General features: G+C 35.8%; 1 protein-coding gene across 2 annotated transcripts in view; it reads right to left on the bottom strand.

The window, feature by feature from the left end:
• Positions 1–19818, bottom strand: part of SCIN (scinderin) — a 79643-nt gene that overhangs the window by 38810 nt on the left and 21015 nt on the right. For both annotated transcript variants that reach the window (XM_032643633.1, XM_032643635.1), the window contains one exon: positions 15319–15468. In XM_032643633.1, coding sequence (XP_032499524.1) covers positions 15319–15468 — 150 coding nt within the window. The remainder of the gene's footprint in view (positions 1–15318; positions 15469–19818) is intronic.

The raw sequence follows: 19818 nt of genomic DNA, 5'->3' as shown, positions 1-19818 counted from the left end.
CTTAACTGTTTAGGCCTTGTCTCTGGAGATAAAGCAGTTTTTTCATAGCAGAGACTGTACAGGGGCCACGTTTATTTCTCCCATTCGGATCAGAACAATGCCAGCAAATACCACAGGTGGCACACGTCCTATACACTATGGTTACGGTGCTCTACCTTCCTCTCCACGTAGCTTTCATCTTTCTCCAAATCCTCTCTGTCTACTCCCCTTTCCTCTTGGTTCTGCCTATGCTGTGGGCATTAAAGGTCAAAAGAGAGAAGTTCTCTCATCATATCAGAGTGCTATGGGAGCAGGCAGCCCTTAAAGAGAAGATACAACAGGGTGCAACAAACATGAAAGAGCTACCGAAGAATGTAAAATAACAGAGCAACAATACTTCTTTACGCATAAAACTGTCAAAGGTCAGGAGAAAACTGACCTTATCTAGTGTTGGGAAAGATTCAGTATTCTACCAGGCACCCTGCTGAGAAGGAAAATTCTTAAAAGTGATGACCAGTAGGTAACAGAAACCTTAAAAGCATACCTATCATTTAACCCAATTATTCTATTCTAGTAGTTTATTCTAAAGAAATAATTTAAATGTATGCAAAAAATTAATTTAATGAATATTCACCACAGCATTATATAATATTAAAAAATGCAAACCACCTAAATGTCCAACATGGAAGGAACTGATTAAATAAATTAGGCTATATCCGAACAATGGAAAACTATACAGTCATTATAATATCAAAAATTAGTTGATTATCAGGAAAATCTTCATAACATTTCAAATAAAAATCTAGATTTCAAGCATTATCTACGGTATGAACTCTTTCTTGTAAAAGCACAGAGCTGCATATGTGGAAACAAAGATTAGAAAATATTTGGTCACTCATTTTTCAAAGGTGGGACTTGGGGTGATATTTTTCTCTACTACAACTATATTTTGTAAAATTTCAACAAGAAACATGTATTTTTCTTTAATAAATAAAACTGTAAAAACTTATATTAGAAAAAACGCTGACCTCTTGAATTTGTTTTGCTCCCCGTAGAATAAACTGCAGTATTTTATTACTTCAAATAGAGATAATATCACTTCATTTTAACTTACAGTCTACCTTAGGCTTCTGCCTCAGCCTTATCCACTCAGTTCATCAAAGGATAGTAAATGTTACTGGATTCCTAACTGCTCTAAGACATTTTGATCAGAGAAGCATTTGTTAATGTAAAGACCTAGAAGGAGCCAGCAGGGGCCCAGGGTTCTTAAGTTTTTAGCTAGGAAATTAAGTGGCTCCAAAGATCGCACAGTCTATTTTGTTACAGATGGGATGTGAATACAAAAATGGGAGCATCTATATCTTTTCCTCTCTGTTTTGTCAGTAACGTAACAGAAACGCTTAACAACGTTAAGTCACTATTCCAAGTATGTTAAAGAGGTTGGAAATTTGCGGAAATACAATTTTGTTCTCTGCCTAAATAGACCTTCTTTCCCGCTGTATACTCTTTGCCTTCAACAGGAGATCAATTCAGAATAACTCAGAAGATATTTATATTAAATCATTAAAGCAAATACACAATCCAACTTTAGATTCACAATCCTCCAGCTTCAGAATTTCTGGGTTTTCATGACCTGTGCCAAGACCATCCTCAGCGTCTTGTATGTTTCTTCTATACGACCCACTGTGGCTTTGTTTTAAAACATAAGTTGGCCTATGTGTAAATTTGTTTTCTCAGAAAGAAGGACGAAGCAGTTAAAAACTTTGCCGTATTTTCATAATCCTTACTGAACTTTCACATTTGCAATTGTTTTTATTTTGAATCTTTTAGCCAGCCCCACATATTTTGGATACAAAATTCCAACATTTGCAACCTTGCTCACACAAGATGCATTTTCCCTCCTTCTGATGTCTGACAGAAAAGTCAAGATGCTTGGACACTCTACAGTAAGTAATTAAAGTGAATAAGAAAAGAGGGGATAATACGTGGCCTGGAGGAAGAACAGTACATAACTCAAAACTCCAGGTCACCTGGGATCAAAATGATCTACCCCGGTGTCAAGTCCTACCGACATTTAACATAGAGTGTCTTATGTACTTCCCAAACCAAGTTCATCTTGACAGATGAAGAAAATGAGGCTGCAAGAGGTTAGGAGTTTGCCTTAGGCCCAAATCTTATAAACACAAAGCGAGGATGTAAACCCCAGGGCTTCCAACTCCTACTGCAGTGCTTTATATAGATAATGAGACATGGCACTGTTCTTACCTTAATTATTTTACTGTAAACGGCTCTGCTTCTTTTATCACTAAAAACAGAGTAAGCTTCCAGGTTCTAAGAGATAAGATTTTAATTACTCAGTAGTTTTTGTGTCTTATTTCCTTTCCCTAACTGGTAAAAAACATCTGTACATTTCAAGCATATAGAAAGAAATTGTTAAAGTGAAGTACAGCTTCATAGTTACGGTGTGTTTACTTCAACGCATTTTATGCCTTTGGTAAGGCTACTATTTGATAATAGGGAAGAAACAGATATAAAATGATAGGCAATTCTGAGAAGAGCCACGAACTCCTTTAACCAGCTCCACTTAATCTGGGTATGGTTCCAACATTTGCTCTCCTGCTTTCTCTCAGTGATGTGCTTCCCCGCCTTTAAAATACTTTTACCTCTTTATTGGTATGTCAAATAAAGGGTAATTTAACACATCAAATAGTGGATAAAGTACTTTAGACTGAGAGAAAGCCTGTGAAATACATATTGGGATAAAAGGACAAAGTGAACCAAGCGTCTGCAAAAGAGGGTTCGCTTCATTATCTAGCTCAGGGCTGTCCAGTAGAGTTTTCTGTAACTGTAATATTCCATATCTGTGTGTCCAATACAGTAGTAACTGTAGCTACTGAGCACCTGAGATGTGGCTTATGTGACCAAGTAACTAACTTTTAAATTTTATTTAATTTTAGGAAATTTAAATCAAAACCTAAATAGCCACATGTCTCACAGATGCTGTATTTGACAGTGTAGCTCAGGAGGACGCAGAGAATGCTGTGGCCTTGGGACAGTCATCACGACGCAGGTCTGAACCTCAACATTACTGTAACATCAACGATTAGAGATTAGATTTAGAGGGTCAAACTCATGAGAAAGTTTACTCATAAATTATTATAATATGGAAAGTTAATCCACAGGTTACTATTACAGAAAGCTAACTTACAAGTTTCTTTAACATGGAAACCCAACTCACAAGTTATTAAAATATGTAAGCCAGAACGTCAACTTTTTAAACTACAGCAGCTGTTTTTCACTGGCTGTATATTAGAACCACCTAGGAGTTATGATATAGAACACTCAAGTTTGAATCCCATCCGCAGAGATTCTGAATGAAGCCCTGGCACTGTGTATTTGAAGAGCTCCTAGGGCCTGGTTTGGTGATATGATTTAAACCTTTAGTGGCTTCAGCTCTGTGAGCCTGGCTCACTCATCTTAACCAGCAGGACAGGTCCGCCAAGTCTTTCTGATTTCACGTACCTTCACATAAAGAATTTCTCTCCTGGAAAAATTAGCAGGCCTGGTAGGCTGGAGGCTGCCCTGGGTCAACTCTTAGGTAAAGATTTTAGGCCCTCTGCTCTTTCTGGGGATTATTAAACCCTTCTATTGTAAGATCTCAAAGCCATTTGGACATTTGTATCCGATCAGTGCTTGAATGGACACTTTCATCATTGGCCTTTGGGGTTCCTAATCTCTATGCTTCACAGTGGGCAACCCCACATTTGCCTTTTTGACAATCCCTTCATTTGCTAAGATCAGACAACCTGAGTTGGATGGACCCACAACTAAGTGACTCTGTGACCTTATTCTCATATTTAAAACAGTATGATAAGTAATACCACTCACAATGATTATGATGATTAAGTGAGGTAAATAAACCTGATTCACATATAACATTTAATGAGATTAGGTGGAGTTTTATGGCAAGAGAGTTGTGAGTTTCCTCTTTATCTACATAATTAAGGAAATTTCCAAGCAGCAAAATTTAATGGAGCAAACTCAAAATGGCTTTCATATACTCTGAGGTTCTTGAAAAATATTTGCATGACTTTTATACTCACATTAAAAGAATGTATTTTCTTTCAAAGAAAATGGCTACCCCAATTACCCTGCACCTAATGCCTCCATAGTATGGATGAAAGGTTGAATGCTGACACTAAGAGATATCAATGGTCAAGGCAGCCCACTGAGTGCAAAAATTGTGCTACAAAAGCTATTACTTATGATATGTAATAAAATAGGTATGATTATCAAAAGTGTGTAGCAAAGTTTTGGAAGTTATAAAATAACTTCCCAGCAGATGAGATTCCCATCTCTCTGCATATTTAAGATTTGCACACTCTGGAATGAAGATCTGCCATGATCTGTGAACCACAGGTCTCCCATTCCCATTCCTACATGGGCAAGTTACATAGTCCCTCTACGACTTACTTTCTTCACAAAGTGAGGATGCAGAGATGCTACTGGTGCCCTGCCCATCTCACCTTGGTCTACCTCAGAGGTCATCGCCAGATAATTTCTTAAAGGCCAAAGCCTTCTGCTCTCTGTCTGACGGCATTATCTGGCCACCAGGCTGTACTGTATCTACATACAAGGCAGGCTAGAGGTTCTGGGGAGTTAAAACCCAAGGAGTGACCCTCAACAAATGAGGGATGGGAGTTACCAGCTAAATCCTGCAGCCACCTCAGCCTTCAGTGGGCCAGTTCTGAAGTGTTCTACATACAGTTTCTCAGAGGGCCCCTCAGGGACTAAGCCCCAGTTGTCTGCAGCAGTAAATAACTTATTAACAAACTATTGCCTCATTTTACTTCTACTCCGCGCGCTTCCAGGATCATCTTCCAAATAACAATCTGCTCCCAAGTCCTTGTCTCCAAGTTGGCTTTTGGAGGAACACAAACCAAGACAGGGGATAATAACTGTATCCACTTCACAGGGCTGTTGTAAGAATTAAATTAGCTCATCCATGTACAGCCCACAGAAGAACGCCAGTCGTATAGTAAACACTGAATGTTTGTCCTGGTGGTGCTTCTGGTGGACCTCCTCTGCAGCAAATAAAATCCATGACAAATTTGCTTCTTAGATTATGGAATTTCTGTGTCAATGATGAGAAGCACTTGCATCATATAAAGAAAAATGCAGCTAGAAAGAGTAAAAAGTGAACAGAACATTCAGCTGACCAGTAAGCCATTTGCCCTTACCCCTGTAAGGCATGACAAGATGAAATTATGCCGTCACCTAGCAATGGAGCACCACGACAGTGAATAGCAGAGCAAATGATATGCAATTGTGGGGCATTTGCTACTTGCTTTGGAACAGTTTTTAGTCAACATATTTGTCTTGTCCACATGTCCTCTATCAGATTTCATCAAAATTTATTTTTAGTTTTGGTTGGCTTTTTTAGTTACCAGCCTTCATTGAAATAGAGCGTTGATATTTAATTTCACAGTTACACATGGTATAGGACTTCATTTCCCAGTATATTTGTATGGCTTTTTTGTGTACAGATACTAACAGATTTTCTGTTTAATAGTACGTTAGTACCTGTTTTCTGATTAGTAAAATGTTATGAAATATCCAGAACTGAGGATTTCCTATTGAGAGTTTCCACTGAGAGGATACTGTATTGACAAGAACAAACCATGCTTTCCTGACAAATCCTTCTTACATATAAATATATATATATGTATCTATATACATATATATAAATATATATACATACACACACACACACACACACACACACACACACATATCCAAAACAAAGCAATTGTAAAATGGTGATGCACTGGATACCTTTGCAAAGATAACAGCAATTCTAAGAGCAATAACAACACTTTTGCATTTGCAGAAGTACTGTCAATATAACCCAATTCCATCACAGTGCGATCCTTGGCTCTGGATAAACATGACTTAAAATCACAACCTAAATGGCCTCTATCTTAGGGAGTTCTTTCCAATACGTGAACACTTTTCCTCATGATATTAAACAAGAATTACAAAATAAATACTAAGGAGTTGTGAATCATTGACTCTTGAAAAGTCAACCTTCTAATATCTGGGCTTGGCTAATTCTTAGCACAAGATGTTAAGAGGAAACATATAAAATTAATATTACAGTGAACGATTATTATATATTTTAACTATTTATTTTACAAAATGAATGTCAAGGAGTTGTGAATCACTGAATCTTAGAGATCTGACCCTTTGATATTTGAGTTTGGCTAATTCTTAGCACAGGAATAAGAAGAAATTGACCTAAAACTGCTGAAAGAAAATATAGTCTTACTGTAAGTCTTTTTTTACTATATATATATATATATATATATATATATATATATAAAATCACTAATATTATAAGAAACATGAGGAGAAGTATAAATAATAGTGAGACTAGAAACTTGCCATTCTAGTTTAATATTTGTGTTAGCTTATCATTTCAAATATAGAAAAAAATCCACCCTTCCATACAACCCATATGTCTTGGAATTGCGTTATCCTGTTGATGGGTTCTATCACTGTTCCCTCACTTCAGCTGTAAACTAAAGGAGAAATGACCTCATTCAGAAATGCTTGCCAAGTAGTATTAGTTTGGACTGATTATATAAAAGTGACATCTTATCAGCGAGGTCACAACTCTTCAATGTTGAACTTGGGTGTGACAAAGTGGAAGATTATTTGAAAAATTATCATCTTATTGCTGTATATAGTTAACTATACTTTTACTCTATTTCTTATCTTTGTTCAGAATATTTCTACTTCCCCCACTGGATGAATTGGTGAGGAACAAAATGGATATCTGAATTAAATACTAGACATACAAATAAAAGATTCATTAAAATAAATGACAACAAATGAATGGTGCCTTGAACAGTGCCTGGCACATAAAGTAAGCTTCAGTAAATGGTAGATACAAATAGCTACAGCAACTATAGTGCTCTTGGAAGCATCGTAACTTTGCAGCATGCACTACTCGTCACTATAATCTTTGGATTTGAGGTGTGTACTAAGTATCATTGCTGTAAAGCAAAACAGGGGAAATGATTTAATTACAATGCAACAGATATAAGAAAAGGGAAGATTTCTATTTTCTGGTACCTCTGATACTTCCTCTCTATACGTAATATGAGGACTAATCTAGAGAGAGTGGCAAATATTTTGGACCCCTTTACCTTAAAATTCTCTGAATGGTAAACCCATAAATGGACCTTCTCTCTCCACTTGGCTCTCATAATAATGTTATTTCAGACAACAAATTCTGGTGAACATCTCTGATGTGCCAGACACCATGTGATATAAATAGGAAATTCCAAAATATGTCAGACATTGTTCAATTTCCCAAAAACTTACAAAAGGAGGTTGGAAAATAAAGGAGGGATAAACAAGGAAGCTAAAACTAATTGGACAGCACACAAAGAGCAGTGTACCTCTCTCACAAAATGCTTCTTGTTGTCTCTTAGTGTTAAAAGTGTTTACTGTGCCTATTGACCAAATTAGTATCTCAGGCAACTCAAATTTCCATCCTCACAAAGTACAGAGTTGTGACTAACAATGAAGTAAGAGGGCAACAGAAAATAATTTAATGAGTGGTGTGTGTGCGTTACAAACCCACAAAATAACTATCATTTACATTTAAGGAGCTCAAAACACCCATGTTTATTCCCTGATGCTAAAAAGCTGTGATTTTGATTCTTATTTATACTATTTTCCTATAAATCTTTAGACCCTTTAAAAATACTGTATACTCACTGTTCCAAAATGCTCATGAAGGGGGTTTTCAAAACAGCTCCCTGGGCTTCCTTGGTGGCGCAGTGGTTGAGAGTCCGCCTGCCGATGCACAGGACACGGGTTCATGCCCAGGTCCGGGAAGACCCCACGTGCCGCGGAGCGGCTGGGCCCATGAGCCATGGCCATTGAGCCTGCGCATCCGGAGCCTGTGCTCCGCAACGGGAGAGGCCACAACAGTGAGAGGCCCACATACCGCAAAACAACAACAACAAAAAAAAACAGCTCCCCGACTTCTATTATTGGCACTTCTTTGGTTCATTTGATACTATTTTACAAAGATAAATGGGGATTATCTAATCAAAAATCATCCCCATAAAATAAAGTTTCTCCCATTCTCTATGGTATAATTTTTAAAATGACTAAGCATGATTCAAATACACAATGTTATTTTAGTTAAAAGATTAAAATATAACGCCATGTAAATCCAATAAACTCAAGGTTATGCTATGAAAGCAAACATTTTCCACAGAGAAGCTTCATGCAATGTTGACAATTCTAAATTTCCAAATTGCTGCTTGCTTTTTCTTCACCTTTTGCTCTACATGCTGAAACTGTATTACTATTCCAGTGCTTAGATGATTAAATGTTCAAAATCACTCCTGCTTTAACTTTCTGTAAATTTAAATTGTACAACCTTGGGAAGTGTCAGCACCACCGCCTTTGATGTTAAGCATTGATGTTAAGGATAAGACAAATATATTGGGTGATTTCAAAAACAAAGCTCTACAGCTGTGTAGTTCCTTGGAGCGCACGGAGCACATTCACTTTTTTTTTTTTTTTTTTTTTTTTTGCGGTACGCGGGCCTCTCCCTGCTGTGGCCTCTCCCATTGCGGAGCACAGGCTCCGGACGCGCAGGCTCAGCGGCCATGGCTCATGGGCCCAGCCGCTCCGCGGCACGTGGGATCTTCCCGGACCGGGGCACGAACCCGTGTCCCCTGCATCGGCAGGCGGACGCTCAACCACTGCGCCACCAGGGAAGCCCCACATTCACTTTTAACCCAGTGGTGAGGAGAGGCAGCACCGAGACTGTAGGCAGCAGCCACGCACAGTGGCCAAGGCCAGTGGACAGCAGTGATGTGTACTAAACAGCAAGAAGAGTGGACAAAGTGGACGCTAAGTGTGCACTTAGTGTGTTTTAGTCCACACTAAGTGGACAAAAACAGAAATAGTTTCCAATTTTGCTGAACACTAAATAGGGAGGTGACCTAACCTGGGAAGGAAGATTTTACAGATGGCAGAATCCAACTGCAGCTCCTGGGGACATGCATTTTTATTCACAGAATGAAGTTTTAGACATTTGCTGTCTATTTCTTACTGTGCTAGGTACTCTCACCTGGAGTGTATGCAATCTGCCTAATACGTGGGAAGGTAGATAAGCTCAAGACTCAGTTATCACTTTCCAGGAGATGAGCTGTAACTATCAATCTGTAGAAAGAAGACTAGCAGACTCTATGGATTATCCTTATCTAAACACTAACTGCTCCTACATAAATGCAGTTGGTTTTAAAACTTAATCAACCATATGGCTTTGTTCATATATTCACCAACACTATCATCTAAAACACAGGGAATTTTTTAAAGCAATACTATCCTCTAGAAAACAGGAAGACAAATGTAATTGGTTTTCTAGAACCACAAAGTTCCCAGTTAATTGTATTAATTTTCTAAATATTAATGAGCAATGAGTTAGAGCTGTGAGGGTTCCACAGATATAAAGGCAATGTCTTGTCTTCAAGGAATTTAGAGTAGCATTGTTAAGATATAAATTTCATTGGGCAAAGTACTTTGGGGAAGTATAACTAAAATTTTACTCTTTGCCTAAATAGATATCTAAAGGATAATTTAAGAAATATCTGCACAGTTCAACTCTAGATTTTATTTACAAGATTACCAGATGAGCACATCATAAATATCTGATCAACTTCTCAAAAGAATGATTGAATAAATTTTCTTATTTTCAAGTAGTCAATTATGACTTACAGTAACAAGATGAACACAATTCCTATACTGGGAGATCCTCTGGAGATTAATCTATTTTATATGCTATTGTCATATAGTCTAAAATACATAAATTTGGGAGGGATGAATTGGGAGTTTGGGATTAGCAGATGCAAACTATTATGTACAGAATGGATAAACTATAAGGTCCTACTGTACAGCACAGGGAACTCTGTTCAATATCCTGTGATAAACCATAGTGGAAAAGAATATGAAAAAGAATGTGTGTATATACATATATATATATGTGTATAACTGAATCACTTTGCTGTACAGCAGAAATGAACACAACATTGTAAATCAACTATACTTCAATAAAATAAATTTAAAAAAAAAAAAATAAAATACATAAGAGAAGTCTTTCAACCACTGGTAGTATCATTCTGACCGTGTTTTCTCTGGCATTTGAGGACCCTCACAACCTGTTACCACTCTAGGACTATGTTTTAGACTGGGTACATGCTTATCTTCTCAATCAGACAAAAAAATACAGTCTGAACTTTACTGGGAACCAACCCAGTGATCAATAAACACTTACTTATTGTAACACATCCTCATTAGGGAGGATGCCCACACCCTTGCTCTCCGGGTGTGCATCTCTGCCTTGCTTCTGTCTTAACTAAGCAAACTGTTCCTCTGCCTGCTCTCCCACTTGTTGTTGTGCTATGTCTCTAATAATAAAGTACATGCTTTTACAAAAAGAAAAAAACACTTATTAACTGAGACATCATATGACACTCTAATTTTTCTTTCCAATTTTCTTCTTTTACCCAAATCTAAAATAATGATTGTGCATATGACTTTCCAGGGAGCCTCAGTGTTTTTATATAAGCAAGAAATCTAACAGTTCAACAACAAAGCATCTGCTAACAATCTCCCTGTAGTATTTTTACTGCCAGGATTCCTTCACTAGCATTTACAATGATTATAGACTTAACAAGTTTATTAAATTACATTGGAAAAAACTCTTTCCAGGTTAGAAGAACTGGTTGTTTTGTTGTTGTTTCAAACAACTTGCTCCTTCTTTATCCTTTTTTTGATATCTACCCAATGCTATCTTTTTAAAAATGAAAGTCTATAAAACATACTGATAAGTTATTCACCTTAGCCATTTTTCCTCAAGGGACTTTTAGCCTCCCTCCTAATGTTTCGAGAATGAGTAGAATCAACAAAGAAAGTTTGAGACCTTCAGGCTAGTGAGATACTTAATTTTCCTTCACATTCATTGATTACTTATTTTAAATATGAAAAGAAAAAAGCTTTACATAATTTACATGCAGCTTTTCATGGTAAATATGTTTACAGTTAGGAGAAAACAAGCACAGAATATACATGACTTTAGTTACAGGCTTTAGTTAGTTCTGCTTATAGGATTACCTTCATATTTAGGCATACAAGCTTTTAAAAGTGCTTAAGATACAGATAAGAGGCTGACCACACATCCTGTTTCCCCAGATGGTTCTTGTTAATGCATGTTGTGTCCTGTCTGGTTAGTGCCCACTATTACTCTCCAGAGTGTTTTGTTTGAAGGATAAATTTATGATCATCCTAGAGATAAGCCACATTAAAACTGTGTGAAAATAATATTGTGATCAAAAGATAGTTGAACTACCTCTAAATAAAGATCAATTTTTCAAAAGACTCTCAGAAAAATTTTTTTTCAATATTTTCAGTGTTGAGCACTTGAATGTGTTACAAAGACATGTTCCAAATATTCAGCATTGAATATGGAGTCATGACAATCACATCATCTAACTGGTTGAAAAGTCCTTGACTTCAAGCCATTACCAACCTTCATATATACACTTTCAACGTTTTTGGAAATAATTTTTTTTAACTCTCATTAAAAATGAGTCACTTAACAGGTCAATTTTATAAGATATTTTGAAAGATTTTTAGATTTTTGGAATCCTCTAGCAAAGTCAACAGGTGCATTAGAGTCTCAGAAAAAGAATTGGTGTCCCATTACCTTAAACGAGGTAACCTTTTTTGTCTGTGTGCTATGGACCATTTTGGACCACTTTTGAAGCCTATGAACCCCTACTATAAATGTATTTTTTAAACGTATAAAATAAAATACTTAGTATTACAATGGAAACCAATTATATTAGAATACAGCTATCAAAAAATCAAAATATATTTAAAAAAGCAAACATAAAGTAATAAATAAGCTTCTTCATTTACTCATTAAATAATATTATTGAAAAGCAGGTCTAATAACTGCCATAATTACCAATGTAGTGATGAGCATAAGTGATACTTGAGGTTACATGCAATATCTATAGTGTGATCTGAAAAGTCACAAGTTCTGCTCATGCTACTATCGTTTATCAACTACATTCACAATTGGAGAAAATTTTCACAAAGAAATCAGTGAAAATGAAGCTGTAATTTTTTTCCCAACCAAGTTCATGAGCTCTTTGAATTCTATTGTTACAGTACAACATTAAGAAAGCCTAGAGGTCAGGGGAGGGGGAAGGGTGAGCTTTGACAGGGCGAGAGAGAGCCATGGACATATACACACTAACAAATAGCCATGGACATATACACACTAACAAATGTAGTAACGTAGATAGCTAGGGGGAAGCAGCCGCAAGGCACAGGGATATTAGCTTGGTGCTTTGTGACAGCCTGGAGGGTGGGATAGGGAGAGTGGGAGGGAGGGAGATGCAAGAGGGAAGATATATGGAAACATATGTATATGTATAACTGATTCACTTTGTTATAAAGCAGAAACTAACACACCATTGTAAAGCAATTATACCCCAATAAAGATGTTTAAAAAGTAAATAAATAAATAAATAAGAGAGAGAAAAAAAAAAGAAAGCCTAGAGGTCAAACTTGTTTATCATAAGTCCATAGGTAATTCATCAAACAACTACCTACCCTTGTAATCAGGCCACAAAAGAACATTTCTGAAAACAGAACTTCCCACTGAATGCTTTTTAACAAAAAAAAAAAAAAAAAAAAGGCTTTCACTCAAAATTCAGTTCAGATCAATTGTGAGTGACAGCTGTCCATCATAATGCAGTATAAATTGAATGTACTGAATGGAAACAAAGTCGGTGTTTTCTGTAAGGTAGATAGCTAGTAGGAAGCAGCCTCATGGCACAGGGATATGGGCTAGGTGCTTTGTGACCCGCCTGGAGGGGGTGGGATAGGGAGGGTGGGAGGGAGGGAGATGCAAGAGGGAAGAGATATGGGAACATATGTATATGTATAACTGATTCACTTTGTTATAAAGCAGAAACCAACACACCATTGTAAAGCAATTATACCCCAATAAAGATGTTAAAAAAAAAAAAGTCAGTGTTTTCTAGGATTTTTTAGAAACCAAAAAACAAAGAGCCCCTAAAACACAGACATAGCATTTTAAACAGTATGTCCCTTATCCCTATCACTGATATTTTAAAATCAAAGTTACATTTTTACAAATTTTTTTCTTCAGGTTTGCATTTTCTCATTTTAATTTAACAGCATAATACAGTCATCGACTATTCAAGCTTTTCTTTCTCAGAACTTTGAGTGATATCCAATAAGTAAAGACATCAAAAATACATATGCACAGTTAAGGCCCTCGGCCTCAGTGGTTTCGTTGCCTAGAACAGACTACAAATGACTAGTAATTAAACACAGCCATTGCCTGAGAGACAAGATTGAATCACAGATCATTGGAATCTAAAGGGACCAGAGAAGCCACTTTGTCTAACCCTCACTTTACAAATGAGGAACCAGAGACAATGAGAGTTTAAGGGACTTTCCAAGATGACCATGGAGAAGCTAGCCTGACAGTTAATGCAACACTCCCTCTAGCTCCCTACAAGGGCAAACTGTGTCCCTGGCTCCACTTCTATCAAAGTATAGCTATTAAGACAAGAGGTTATAATCAATTAGAAATACATCTTATTTATAGATTTTTGCTCCCAAATATGAGAATTAGATGACTTAAATGGTGATCACATCTGCAGAACAGAGGTCTTTAAAAAATATTAAAAGATCAAGAATGTGCTCTAAATAGTTTCAAGGTCTAATGTATTAGTAATGTTAGTCTGACTTCTGAAAACCCAGGTTTCAATAGTCATCCCTTATTTTATTTTTTCATATGGCCTTTTTTTTTCTAATTATAAAAGGAATACACATCCATTATAATAAATTTTGAAAACACAAAGACAAATGAAGAAGAAAATAACAAGAAGCCATATCCCCAGAGTCAAAGCCATATATGGGTGGTGTTGGTAATATTTCAGCATATTTCTTTCCAGATATAAATGTATATATGAATATATAGCTATATAATGTAAACTTACATATTAAGATAATAGTACCTAAAATCTTATAGCCTGCCTTTTCTCTTAGCATTGTACCGTGATCATCTTCCCACTGAATTAAAATTATTTCTAAAACATCATTAATGTGAAAGTCTGTGTTTGGTGGTTATTAAAGTAATAAAGTTTAAAGACATTATAATCAATAAAATGATCTCATTATATAATTTTCGATTGCTGGATTATGTAGGCTAGCATCGGATCAGGTAACTCTAATGCATTAAATTGTTCTAAATAAAAAATATTAAAAATATATGTTTACAGGATTGTCTTTAGAAAAATTTAAGCGCCCAATGGCTAAAATCATTGGGGGGAAATGCATAATATCCCAGGAAATTAGAGAAAGGAAAACTCAAAGAGATACCTCCTGCTACTATTACATGTGGGAAGATTCAAAAAGGTACAACAGGATATCCTGACAGTGCTCTGTAAAGTCATGAAGGAACACAGTGCTTGGTCAAGGAAGCAGCAACTGGTACAAACATTTAGTGCCTGGCTCACGTAGGAATTCAATAAATATTTGTTGAATGAATAAATGGGAATCGATTTAGCAACGTGTATCTAGACACCTGAATATGATTATACCCTTTGGCTGATAATCTTACTTAAGGGAATATATACCATATATACACTTGGTCACAAGTAAATGTCCGGGACTTGTATGTTGATTAAGTAAATGACAGAGGTATAAAGAGCTGTACAGACAATTCATACTGATTTAACAACTATACTAAAATTATGTCTTGCCTATACTGTAATTCTTAGTTTAAAATGATTCAAGTATTTAAAAGATTGGTGTATTTAATCTCTTGGTATAAGATTTTATTTCATTCTTTTAATGAAATAATTGTTAATTTTAAAATTGAAGAAAATCACTGCGTTAAAAGAAATTTGAGAAGCCCAGATGAAAAAACTATTATGTTTCTTCCAAAATATTTTCTTATAGTCAATCTCAAAGGTTTTGCCTACCTATTTGTCCTTGAATATCACAGAAGACAGGCACAAGACTTCCTTTGATAGTCATCCCAATGGTGGGAGAAAACAGTCATGATGTTCTATTTTCCTAATACCATGACTTATAAAACCCTGATACTTCCTCTTACCTAACCTTAGCCTAAGTATTAAGAAGTTATTAAATCTAACACACACACTAACACACACAAAACTTAGAGTGGCAAGCTTTCAATACCTTTATAAGCTCTGAGGGTTCATGCCCTTCTTCCACCACAATTAGTTGAGCTCTTCCTTTCCTTTCATTGTCCCGAATGCCAATGGCAACCTGGCTGGCCTTCAGACGCTCATATTTGTTGCAAGAGGATCCACACCACTGGTAAATTTCCTAAAAGAAAAAGACAGATCTTTTGACCCCAGGAATACTTGGAGGACATTCAGTCCTGGTGTAATACACACTGTAATTAATTAGGAGAAAAACAAAAAGGTCTAAAAAAGTAAATTAAATTGATCTATTGTTGAGGTATATATAATTTTATATATTTAATTTATACCTCATTCTGTATCCTGTTGCTTTCAGTTAGCATTATAAAGTAAGCATTTTTAAACATGGAAAATATAAATATATACTTCAGCATTCTGTGTATATAATCCACTAAGTATAATTTATAAAAGTAAATTTATATAAATTATTTAAACTTAGAATAATAAATCTAATGTATTTCAGATAGTCAAGAATCTGTTATAGTAGAAATATGCTCTTGATGATCATAAAACATGACCTATCTCTTTTGTAAAGCAATTTAACAATTCTTATCAAGAATCATAAAAAGAGTTAAAACTCTGACCCAGTAATATCACTATCTGGAATTTATTTTAATAAATTATTCACAAAGAAGAGAAAACAACACATGTACAAGGGTTTTCACTGATGTGATTATATTAGTGAGGCATTGGGAAGACATTAAATGTTCAACAATAGGATTACAGTAATATAAATTATGATATATAGAAAAGATACTTAAACATCAAAATTATACTTTAACAGAAATTTAGAAAAACAGAAAGAGCAGTTTGATATATTGTAAATTATATACATTAGTTGCCACTTAGATTAAAATATATATTTTAGACTTAGGTACAGTGTTCAGAAAGTATACAGTAACATGTAAAATAATAAAATGTCATTTTCTCCATTAAATGTGGTTTAACAAAAGAAAGAAAGAAATGTAATGGTACCCAGGCCTGGTAGGATGTGGGAGTGGGTATTATCACACACTATTTGGGTGGTAGATACTGACACAGGCTTTTTTTGAGGGCACTTCGGTGTCATACCAAAAAATTATATATGATTTTAAAATCAGGAAATTCCATTTCTAGGAATCTATTTTATAGAACTATTCAAACATGGGATGCAAAAACAAAGAAACAAACACAAATGCCCATCAATAGGGAGATGGCCAGATAAATGTCATTATGTGGATACTATAGACTATTCTTCAGTGGTTAGAAATTGAGGACAATGTTTAAACACCAATGTTAAAAATATCCAGGTATTTCATAAATAACATAAAGCCGCAGAATAATATAGCTCCATTAAAGTACAGAAACAAAAATATAAGCTCTGTTTCTGTCTTTGCAGAAAAAGATTTTTAAAGATACACAGTATCTTTAATACATGGGAAGGGGCATGTATTTGCAGAAAGAAAGCCTTCAGTTTTTGCTGTATCTAAATCAGTGTTTTTTCCCTTTCTTTTTAAAATGTCACTCACATTTATTAGCTGCCTATTAGGAGCTAGATGTTGGGAATAAAGAGATGAATGAGCGAAAACTAGCAAGGAGTGACTGACATGTGGACAACTAATGCTAATAATATGTTTGTACAACACTTAGTTTTCAAAACATTTCCACACATACTTCCTGTAGTCAATCCGGAGAGGGGGTTGCTTTGTGGTTATTGCTTTGTGGTTAAGTACAATATAAAGGAGACAGACCAGCAGCCACTTTCTATGTGGCTTTATGTTTGCAATTTTTAAAAGAGGAAATAAATTAATAACAGCAAATAAAAGGGCACCCCAAAATTCAGAGACACAGGCTCTTTTCTTTAATCACAAGACATTTCCAGTCCAGAGTCATTTCTTCATTCAAAAATAGTTCACTGATTACCTGAAATTGGGCAGGATCCCTCTCCCTGGGGGCACAACCTGAAAGCACACAGGCCGGCAACAGTCTCTCTGTCCCCTTAAACCGGCCCCCCACTCCCATGATCCTGCTTCACCTTTTCCACATTCCTCTTCAAGCATAAAATATAAGTCTTAGGAATTCAAGCCTTTATAAGAAGTAAAAGAAAAAGAGACTGTGCTTTGCAATTCCTTTCATTTTAGAATCTAATTTAGTTATTCAACATTGTTAAGGGGTGTTTCTTTTCTGTTTTTCAGAGAATTGCGTGCCGCTATTGTTTCCACTCTAACCTCTTTTCTATACCTGGGCATCTGAACATGACGCTCACATTTGAATACCAGGCCCAGATGAACAGTTACAAAGAGTGAAAATGAATGGTTCCCAGCGAACGATCAGCTAACGTCTACTCACTGAGCAGTAAAATCAGGTGGTGGAGTAAGACGGTGATTTTTTTTTAAAAAAATGGATACCTGAGCCTACCCTTCGGGACTTGCAGGTGTGTTCTGGGCAGCCGCATTTATTGAATGCTCCCTAGATGATTCTAAGCATTAAACCAAGGCTGAGAAGCTCTGCTGGTCCCCGGGAGCACCCGTTGCATCAGGCAGGTGTTACAGGGAATCTGTAATTTCTAGTTACCCAAGGCAGCCAAGCAGGCTACTCTGCCCGTGCACTTAGGCTCTTAGCCTAGGTCCCTTTTCTACCCTATTCCATGATATTTTGCAAATGATTCTTCTCTTAGTAGATCTGAGAAAGCAAACTTCCAATTTTTACATAACAATGAAATATAGGAAGTGGATCAGAAGTTAGCTCTCTAGATATCTCAGGCTTGTAAACAACTTTCATTACTGATTTGCTCTGTATTTTTATACTCATCTAATAGATGTTTATATTCTCCCTACCTTAGTTGTATAAATGGCCTCTCATCCACTTCAAAGAGATTATGTAAAATCACACTAAATTTTTTTTAACATCTTTATTGGGGTAAAATTGCTTTACAATGGTGTGTTAGTTTCTGCTTTATAACAAAGTGAATCAGCTATACATATACATATATCCCAATATCCCCTCCCTCTTGCGTCTGCCTCCCACCCTCTCTAACCCACCCATCTAGGTGGTCACAAAGCACTGAGCTGATCTCCCTGTGCTATGCAGCTGCTTCCCACTACCTATCTATTTTACATTTGGTAGTGTATATACGTCCTTGCCACTCTCTCACTTCGTCCCAGCTTACCCTTCCCCCTCCCCACGTCCTCAAGTCCATTCTCTATGTCTGCATCTCTATTCCTGTCCTGCCCCTAGGCTCTTCAGAACCTTTTCTTCTTTTTTTTTTTTAGACGCCATATATATATGTGTGTTAACACACGGTATTTGTTTTTCTCTTTCTGACTTACTTCACTCTGTATGACAGACTCTAGGTACATCCACCTCACTACAAATAACTCAATTTCGTTTCTTTTTATGGCTGACTAATATTCCATTGTATATAGGTGCCACATCTTCTTTATCCATTCATCTGTCTTGGACACTTAGGTTGCTTCCATGTCCTGGCTATTGTAAATAGAGCTGCAATGAACATTGTGGTACATGACTCTTTTTGAATTATGGTTTTCTCAGGGTATATGCCCAGTAGTGGGATTGCTGGGTCGTATGGCAGTTCTATTTTTAGTTTTTTAAGGAACCTCCATACTGTTCTCCATAGTGGCTGTATCAATTTACATTCCCACCAACAGTGCAAGAGGGTTCCTTTTTCTACACACCCTCTCCAGCATTTATTGTTTGTAGATTTTTTGATGATGGCCATTCTGACTGGTGTGAGGTGATACCTCATTGTAGTTTTGATTTGCATTTCTCTAATGATTAGTGAAAATCACACTAAATTTTATTAGTATCTGTAAAGCATTAAGGAAGTCTGGTAAAATGTGTTTAAAAAGAATTATAGCTAATGATAATTTTCTAAATATAATTATTATTTAACATAGAATTTTACAATATTCTTTGGATCCCAAAATATTTTCCATGATATTACTTTGGGTTGGGAGTTTTATGTGCAGTATCAGTTCACAGATAAATTTAGTTGTAGAAAATATTCCTCACCATTGCTTAGAGACCAGTTTCAACCTTTAAAATAGCAAAAACATAGCTAGGAAACACTCATAAAAATAATAAAACTTTTAATAGTGAAGTTTTCCTTTTAATTCAAAGATGACTAAATCACTAAAGAAAGTGTTACCAAAAAAAATTTCTTACTGAGCATGAAAATGAATGTTTTGTGTTATGCTTACTCTTTCATTACTTTCACCTTATTTTGTGCTATTTCTATAAGTGACATATTATCTTATTTACTAGACTTAATTTTCAGTGGTTAACTCAGACAAGAAATGCAATAAAATGTGGACTTTAATTTTAAATTGCTAAAAGCCAAAACTGTTTAAAAAATTAATTAAAAAACCCTTTTCATTCAATGCTAATTAATTTTTTATACAAATATAGTTTGTTCTATAATGGTAGCAGTACATTAAAACATGTTTTAAATTTTAAACAGAATTTGAGCAATTCA

This window comes from Phocoena sinus, chromosome 9 (assembly GCF_008692025.1).
Source record: "Phocoena sinus isolate mPhoSin1 chromosome 9, mPhoSin1.pri, whole genome shotgun sequence".
Taxonomy (NCBI): domain Eukaryota; kingdom Metazoa; phylum Chordata; class Mammalia; order Artiodactyla; family Phocoenidae; genus Phocoena; species Phocoena sinus.
Note: the sequence above shows the minus strand (reverse complement) of the source record. Positions and strands in the feature narration are given on the sequence as shown.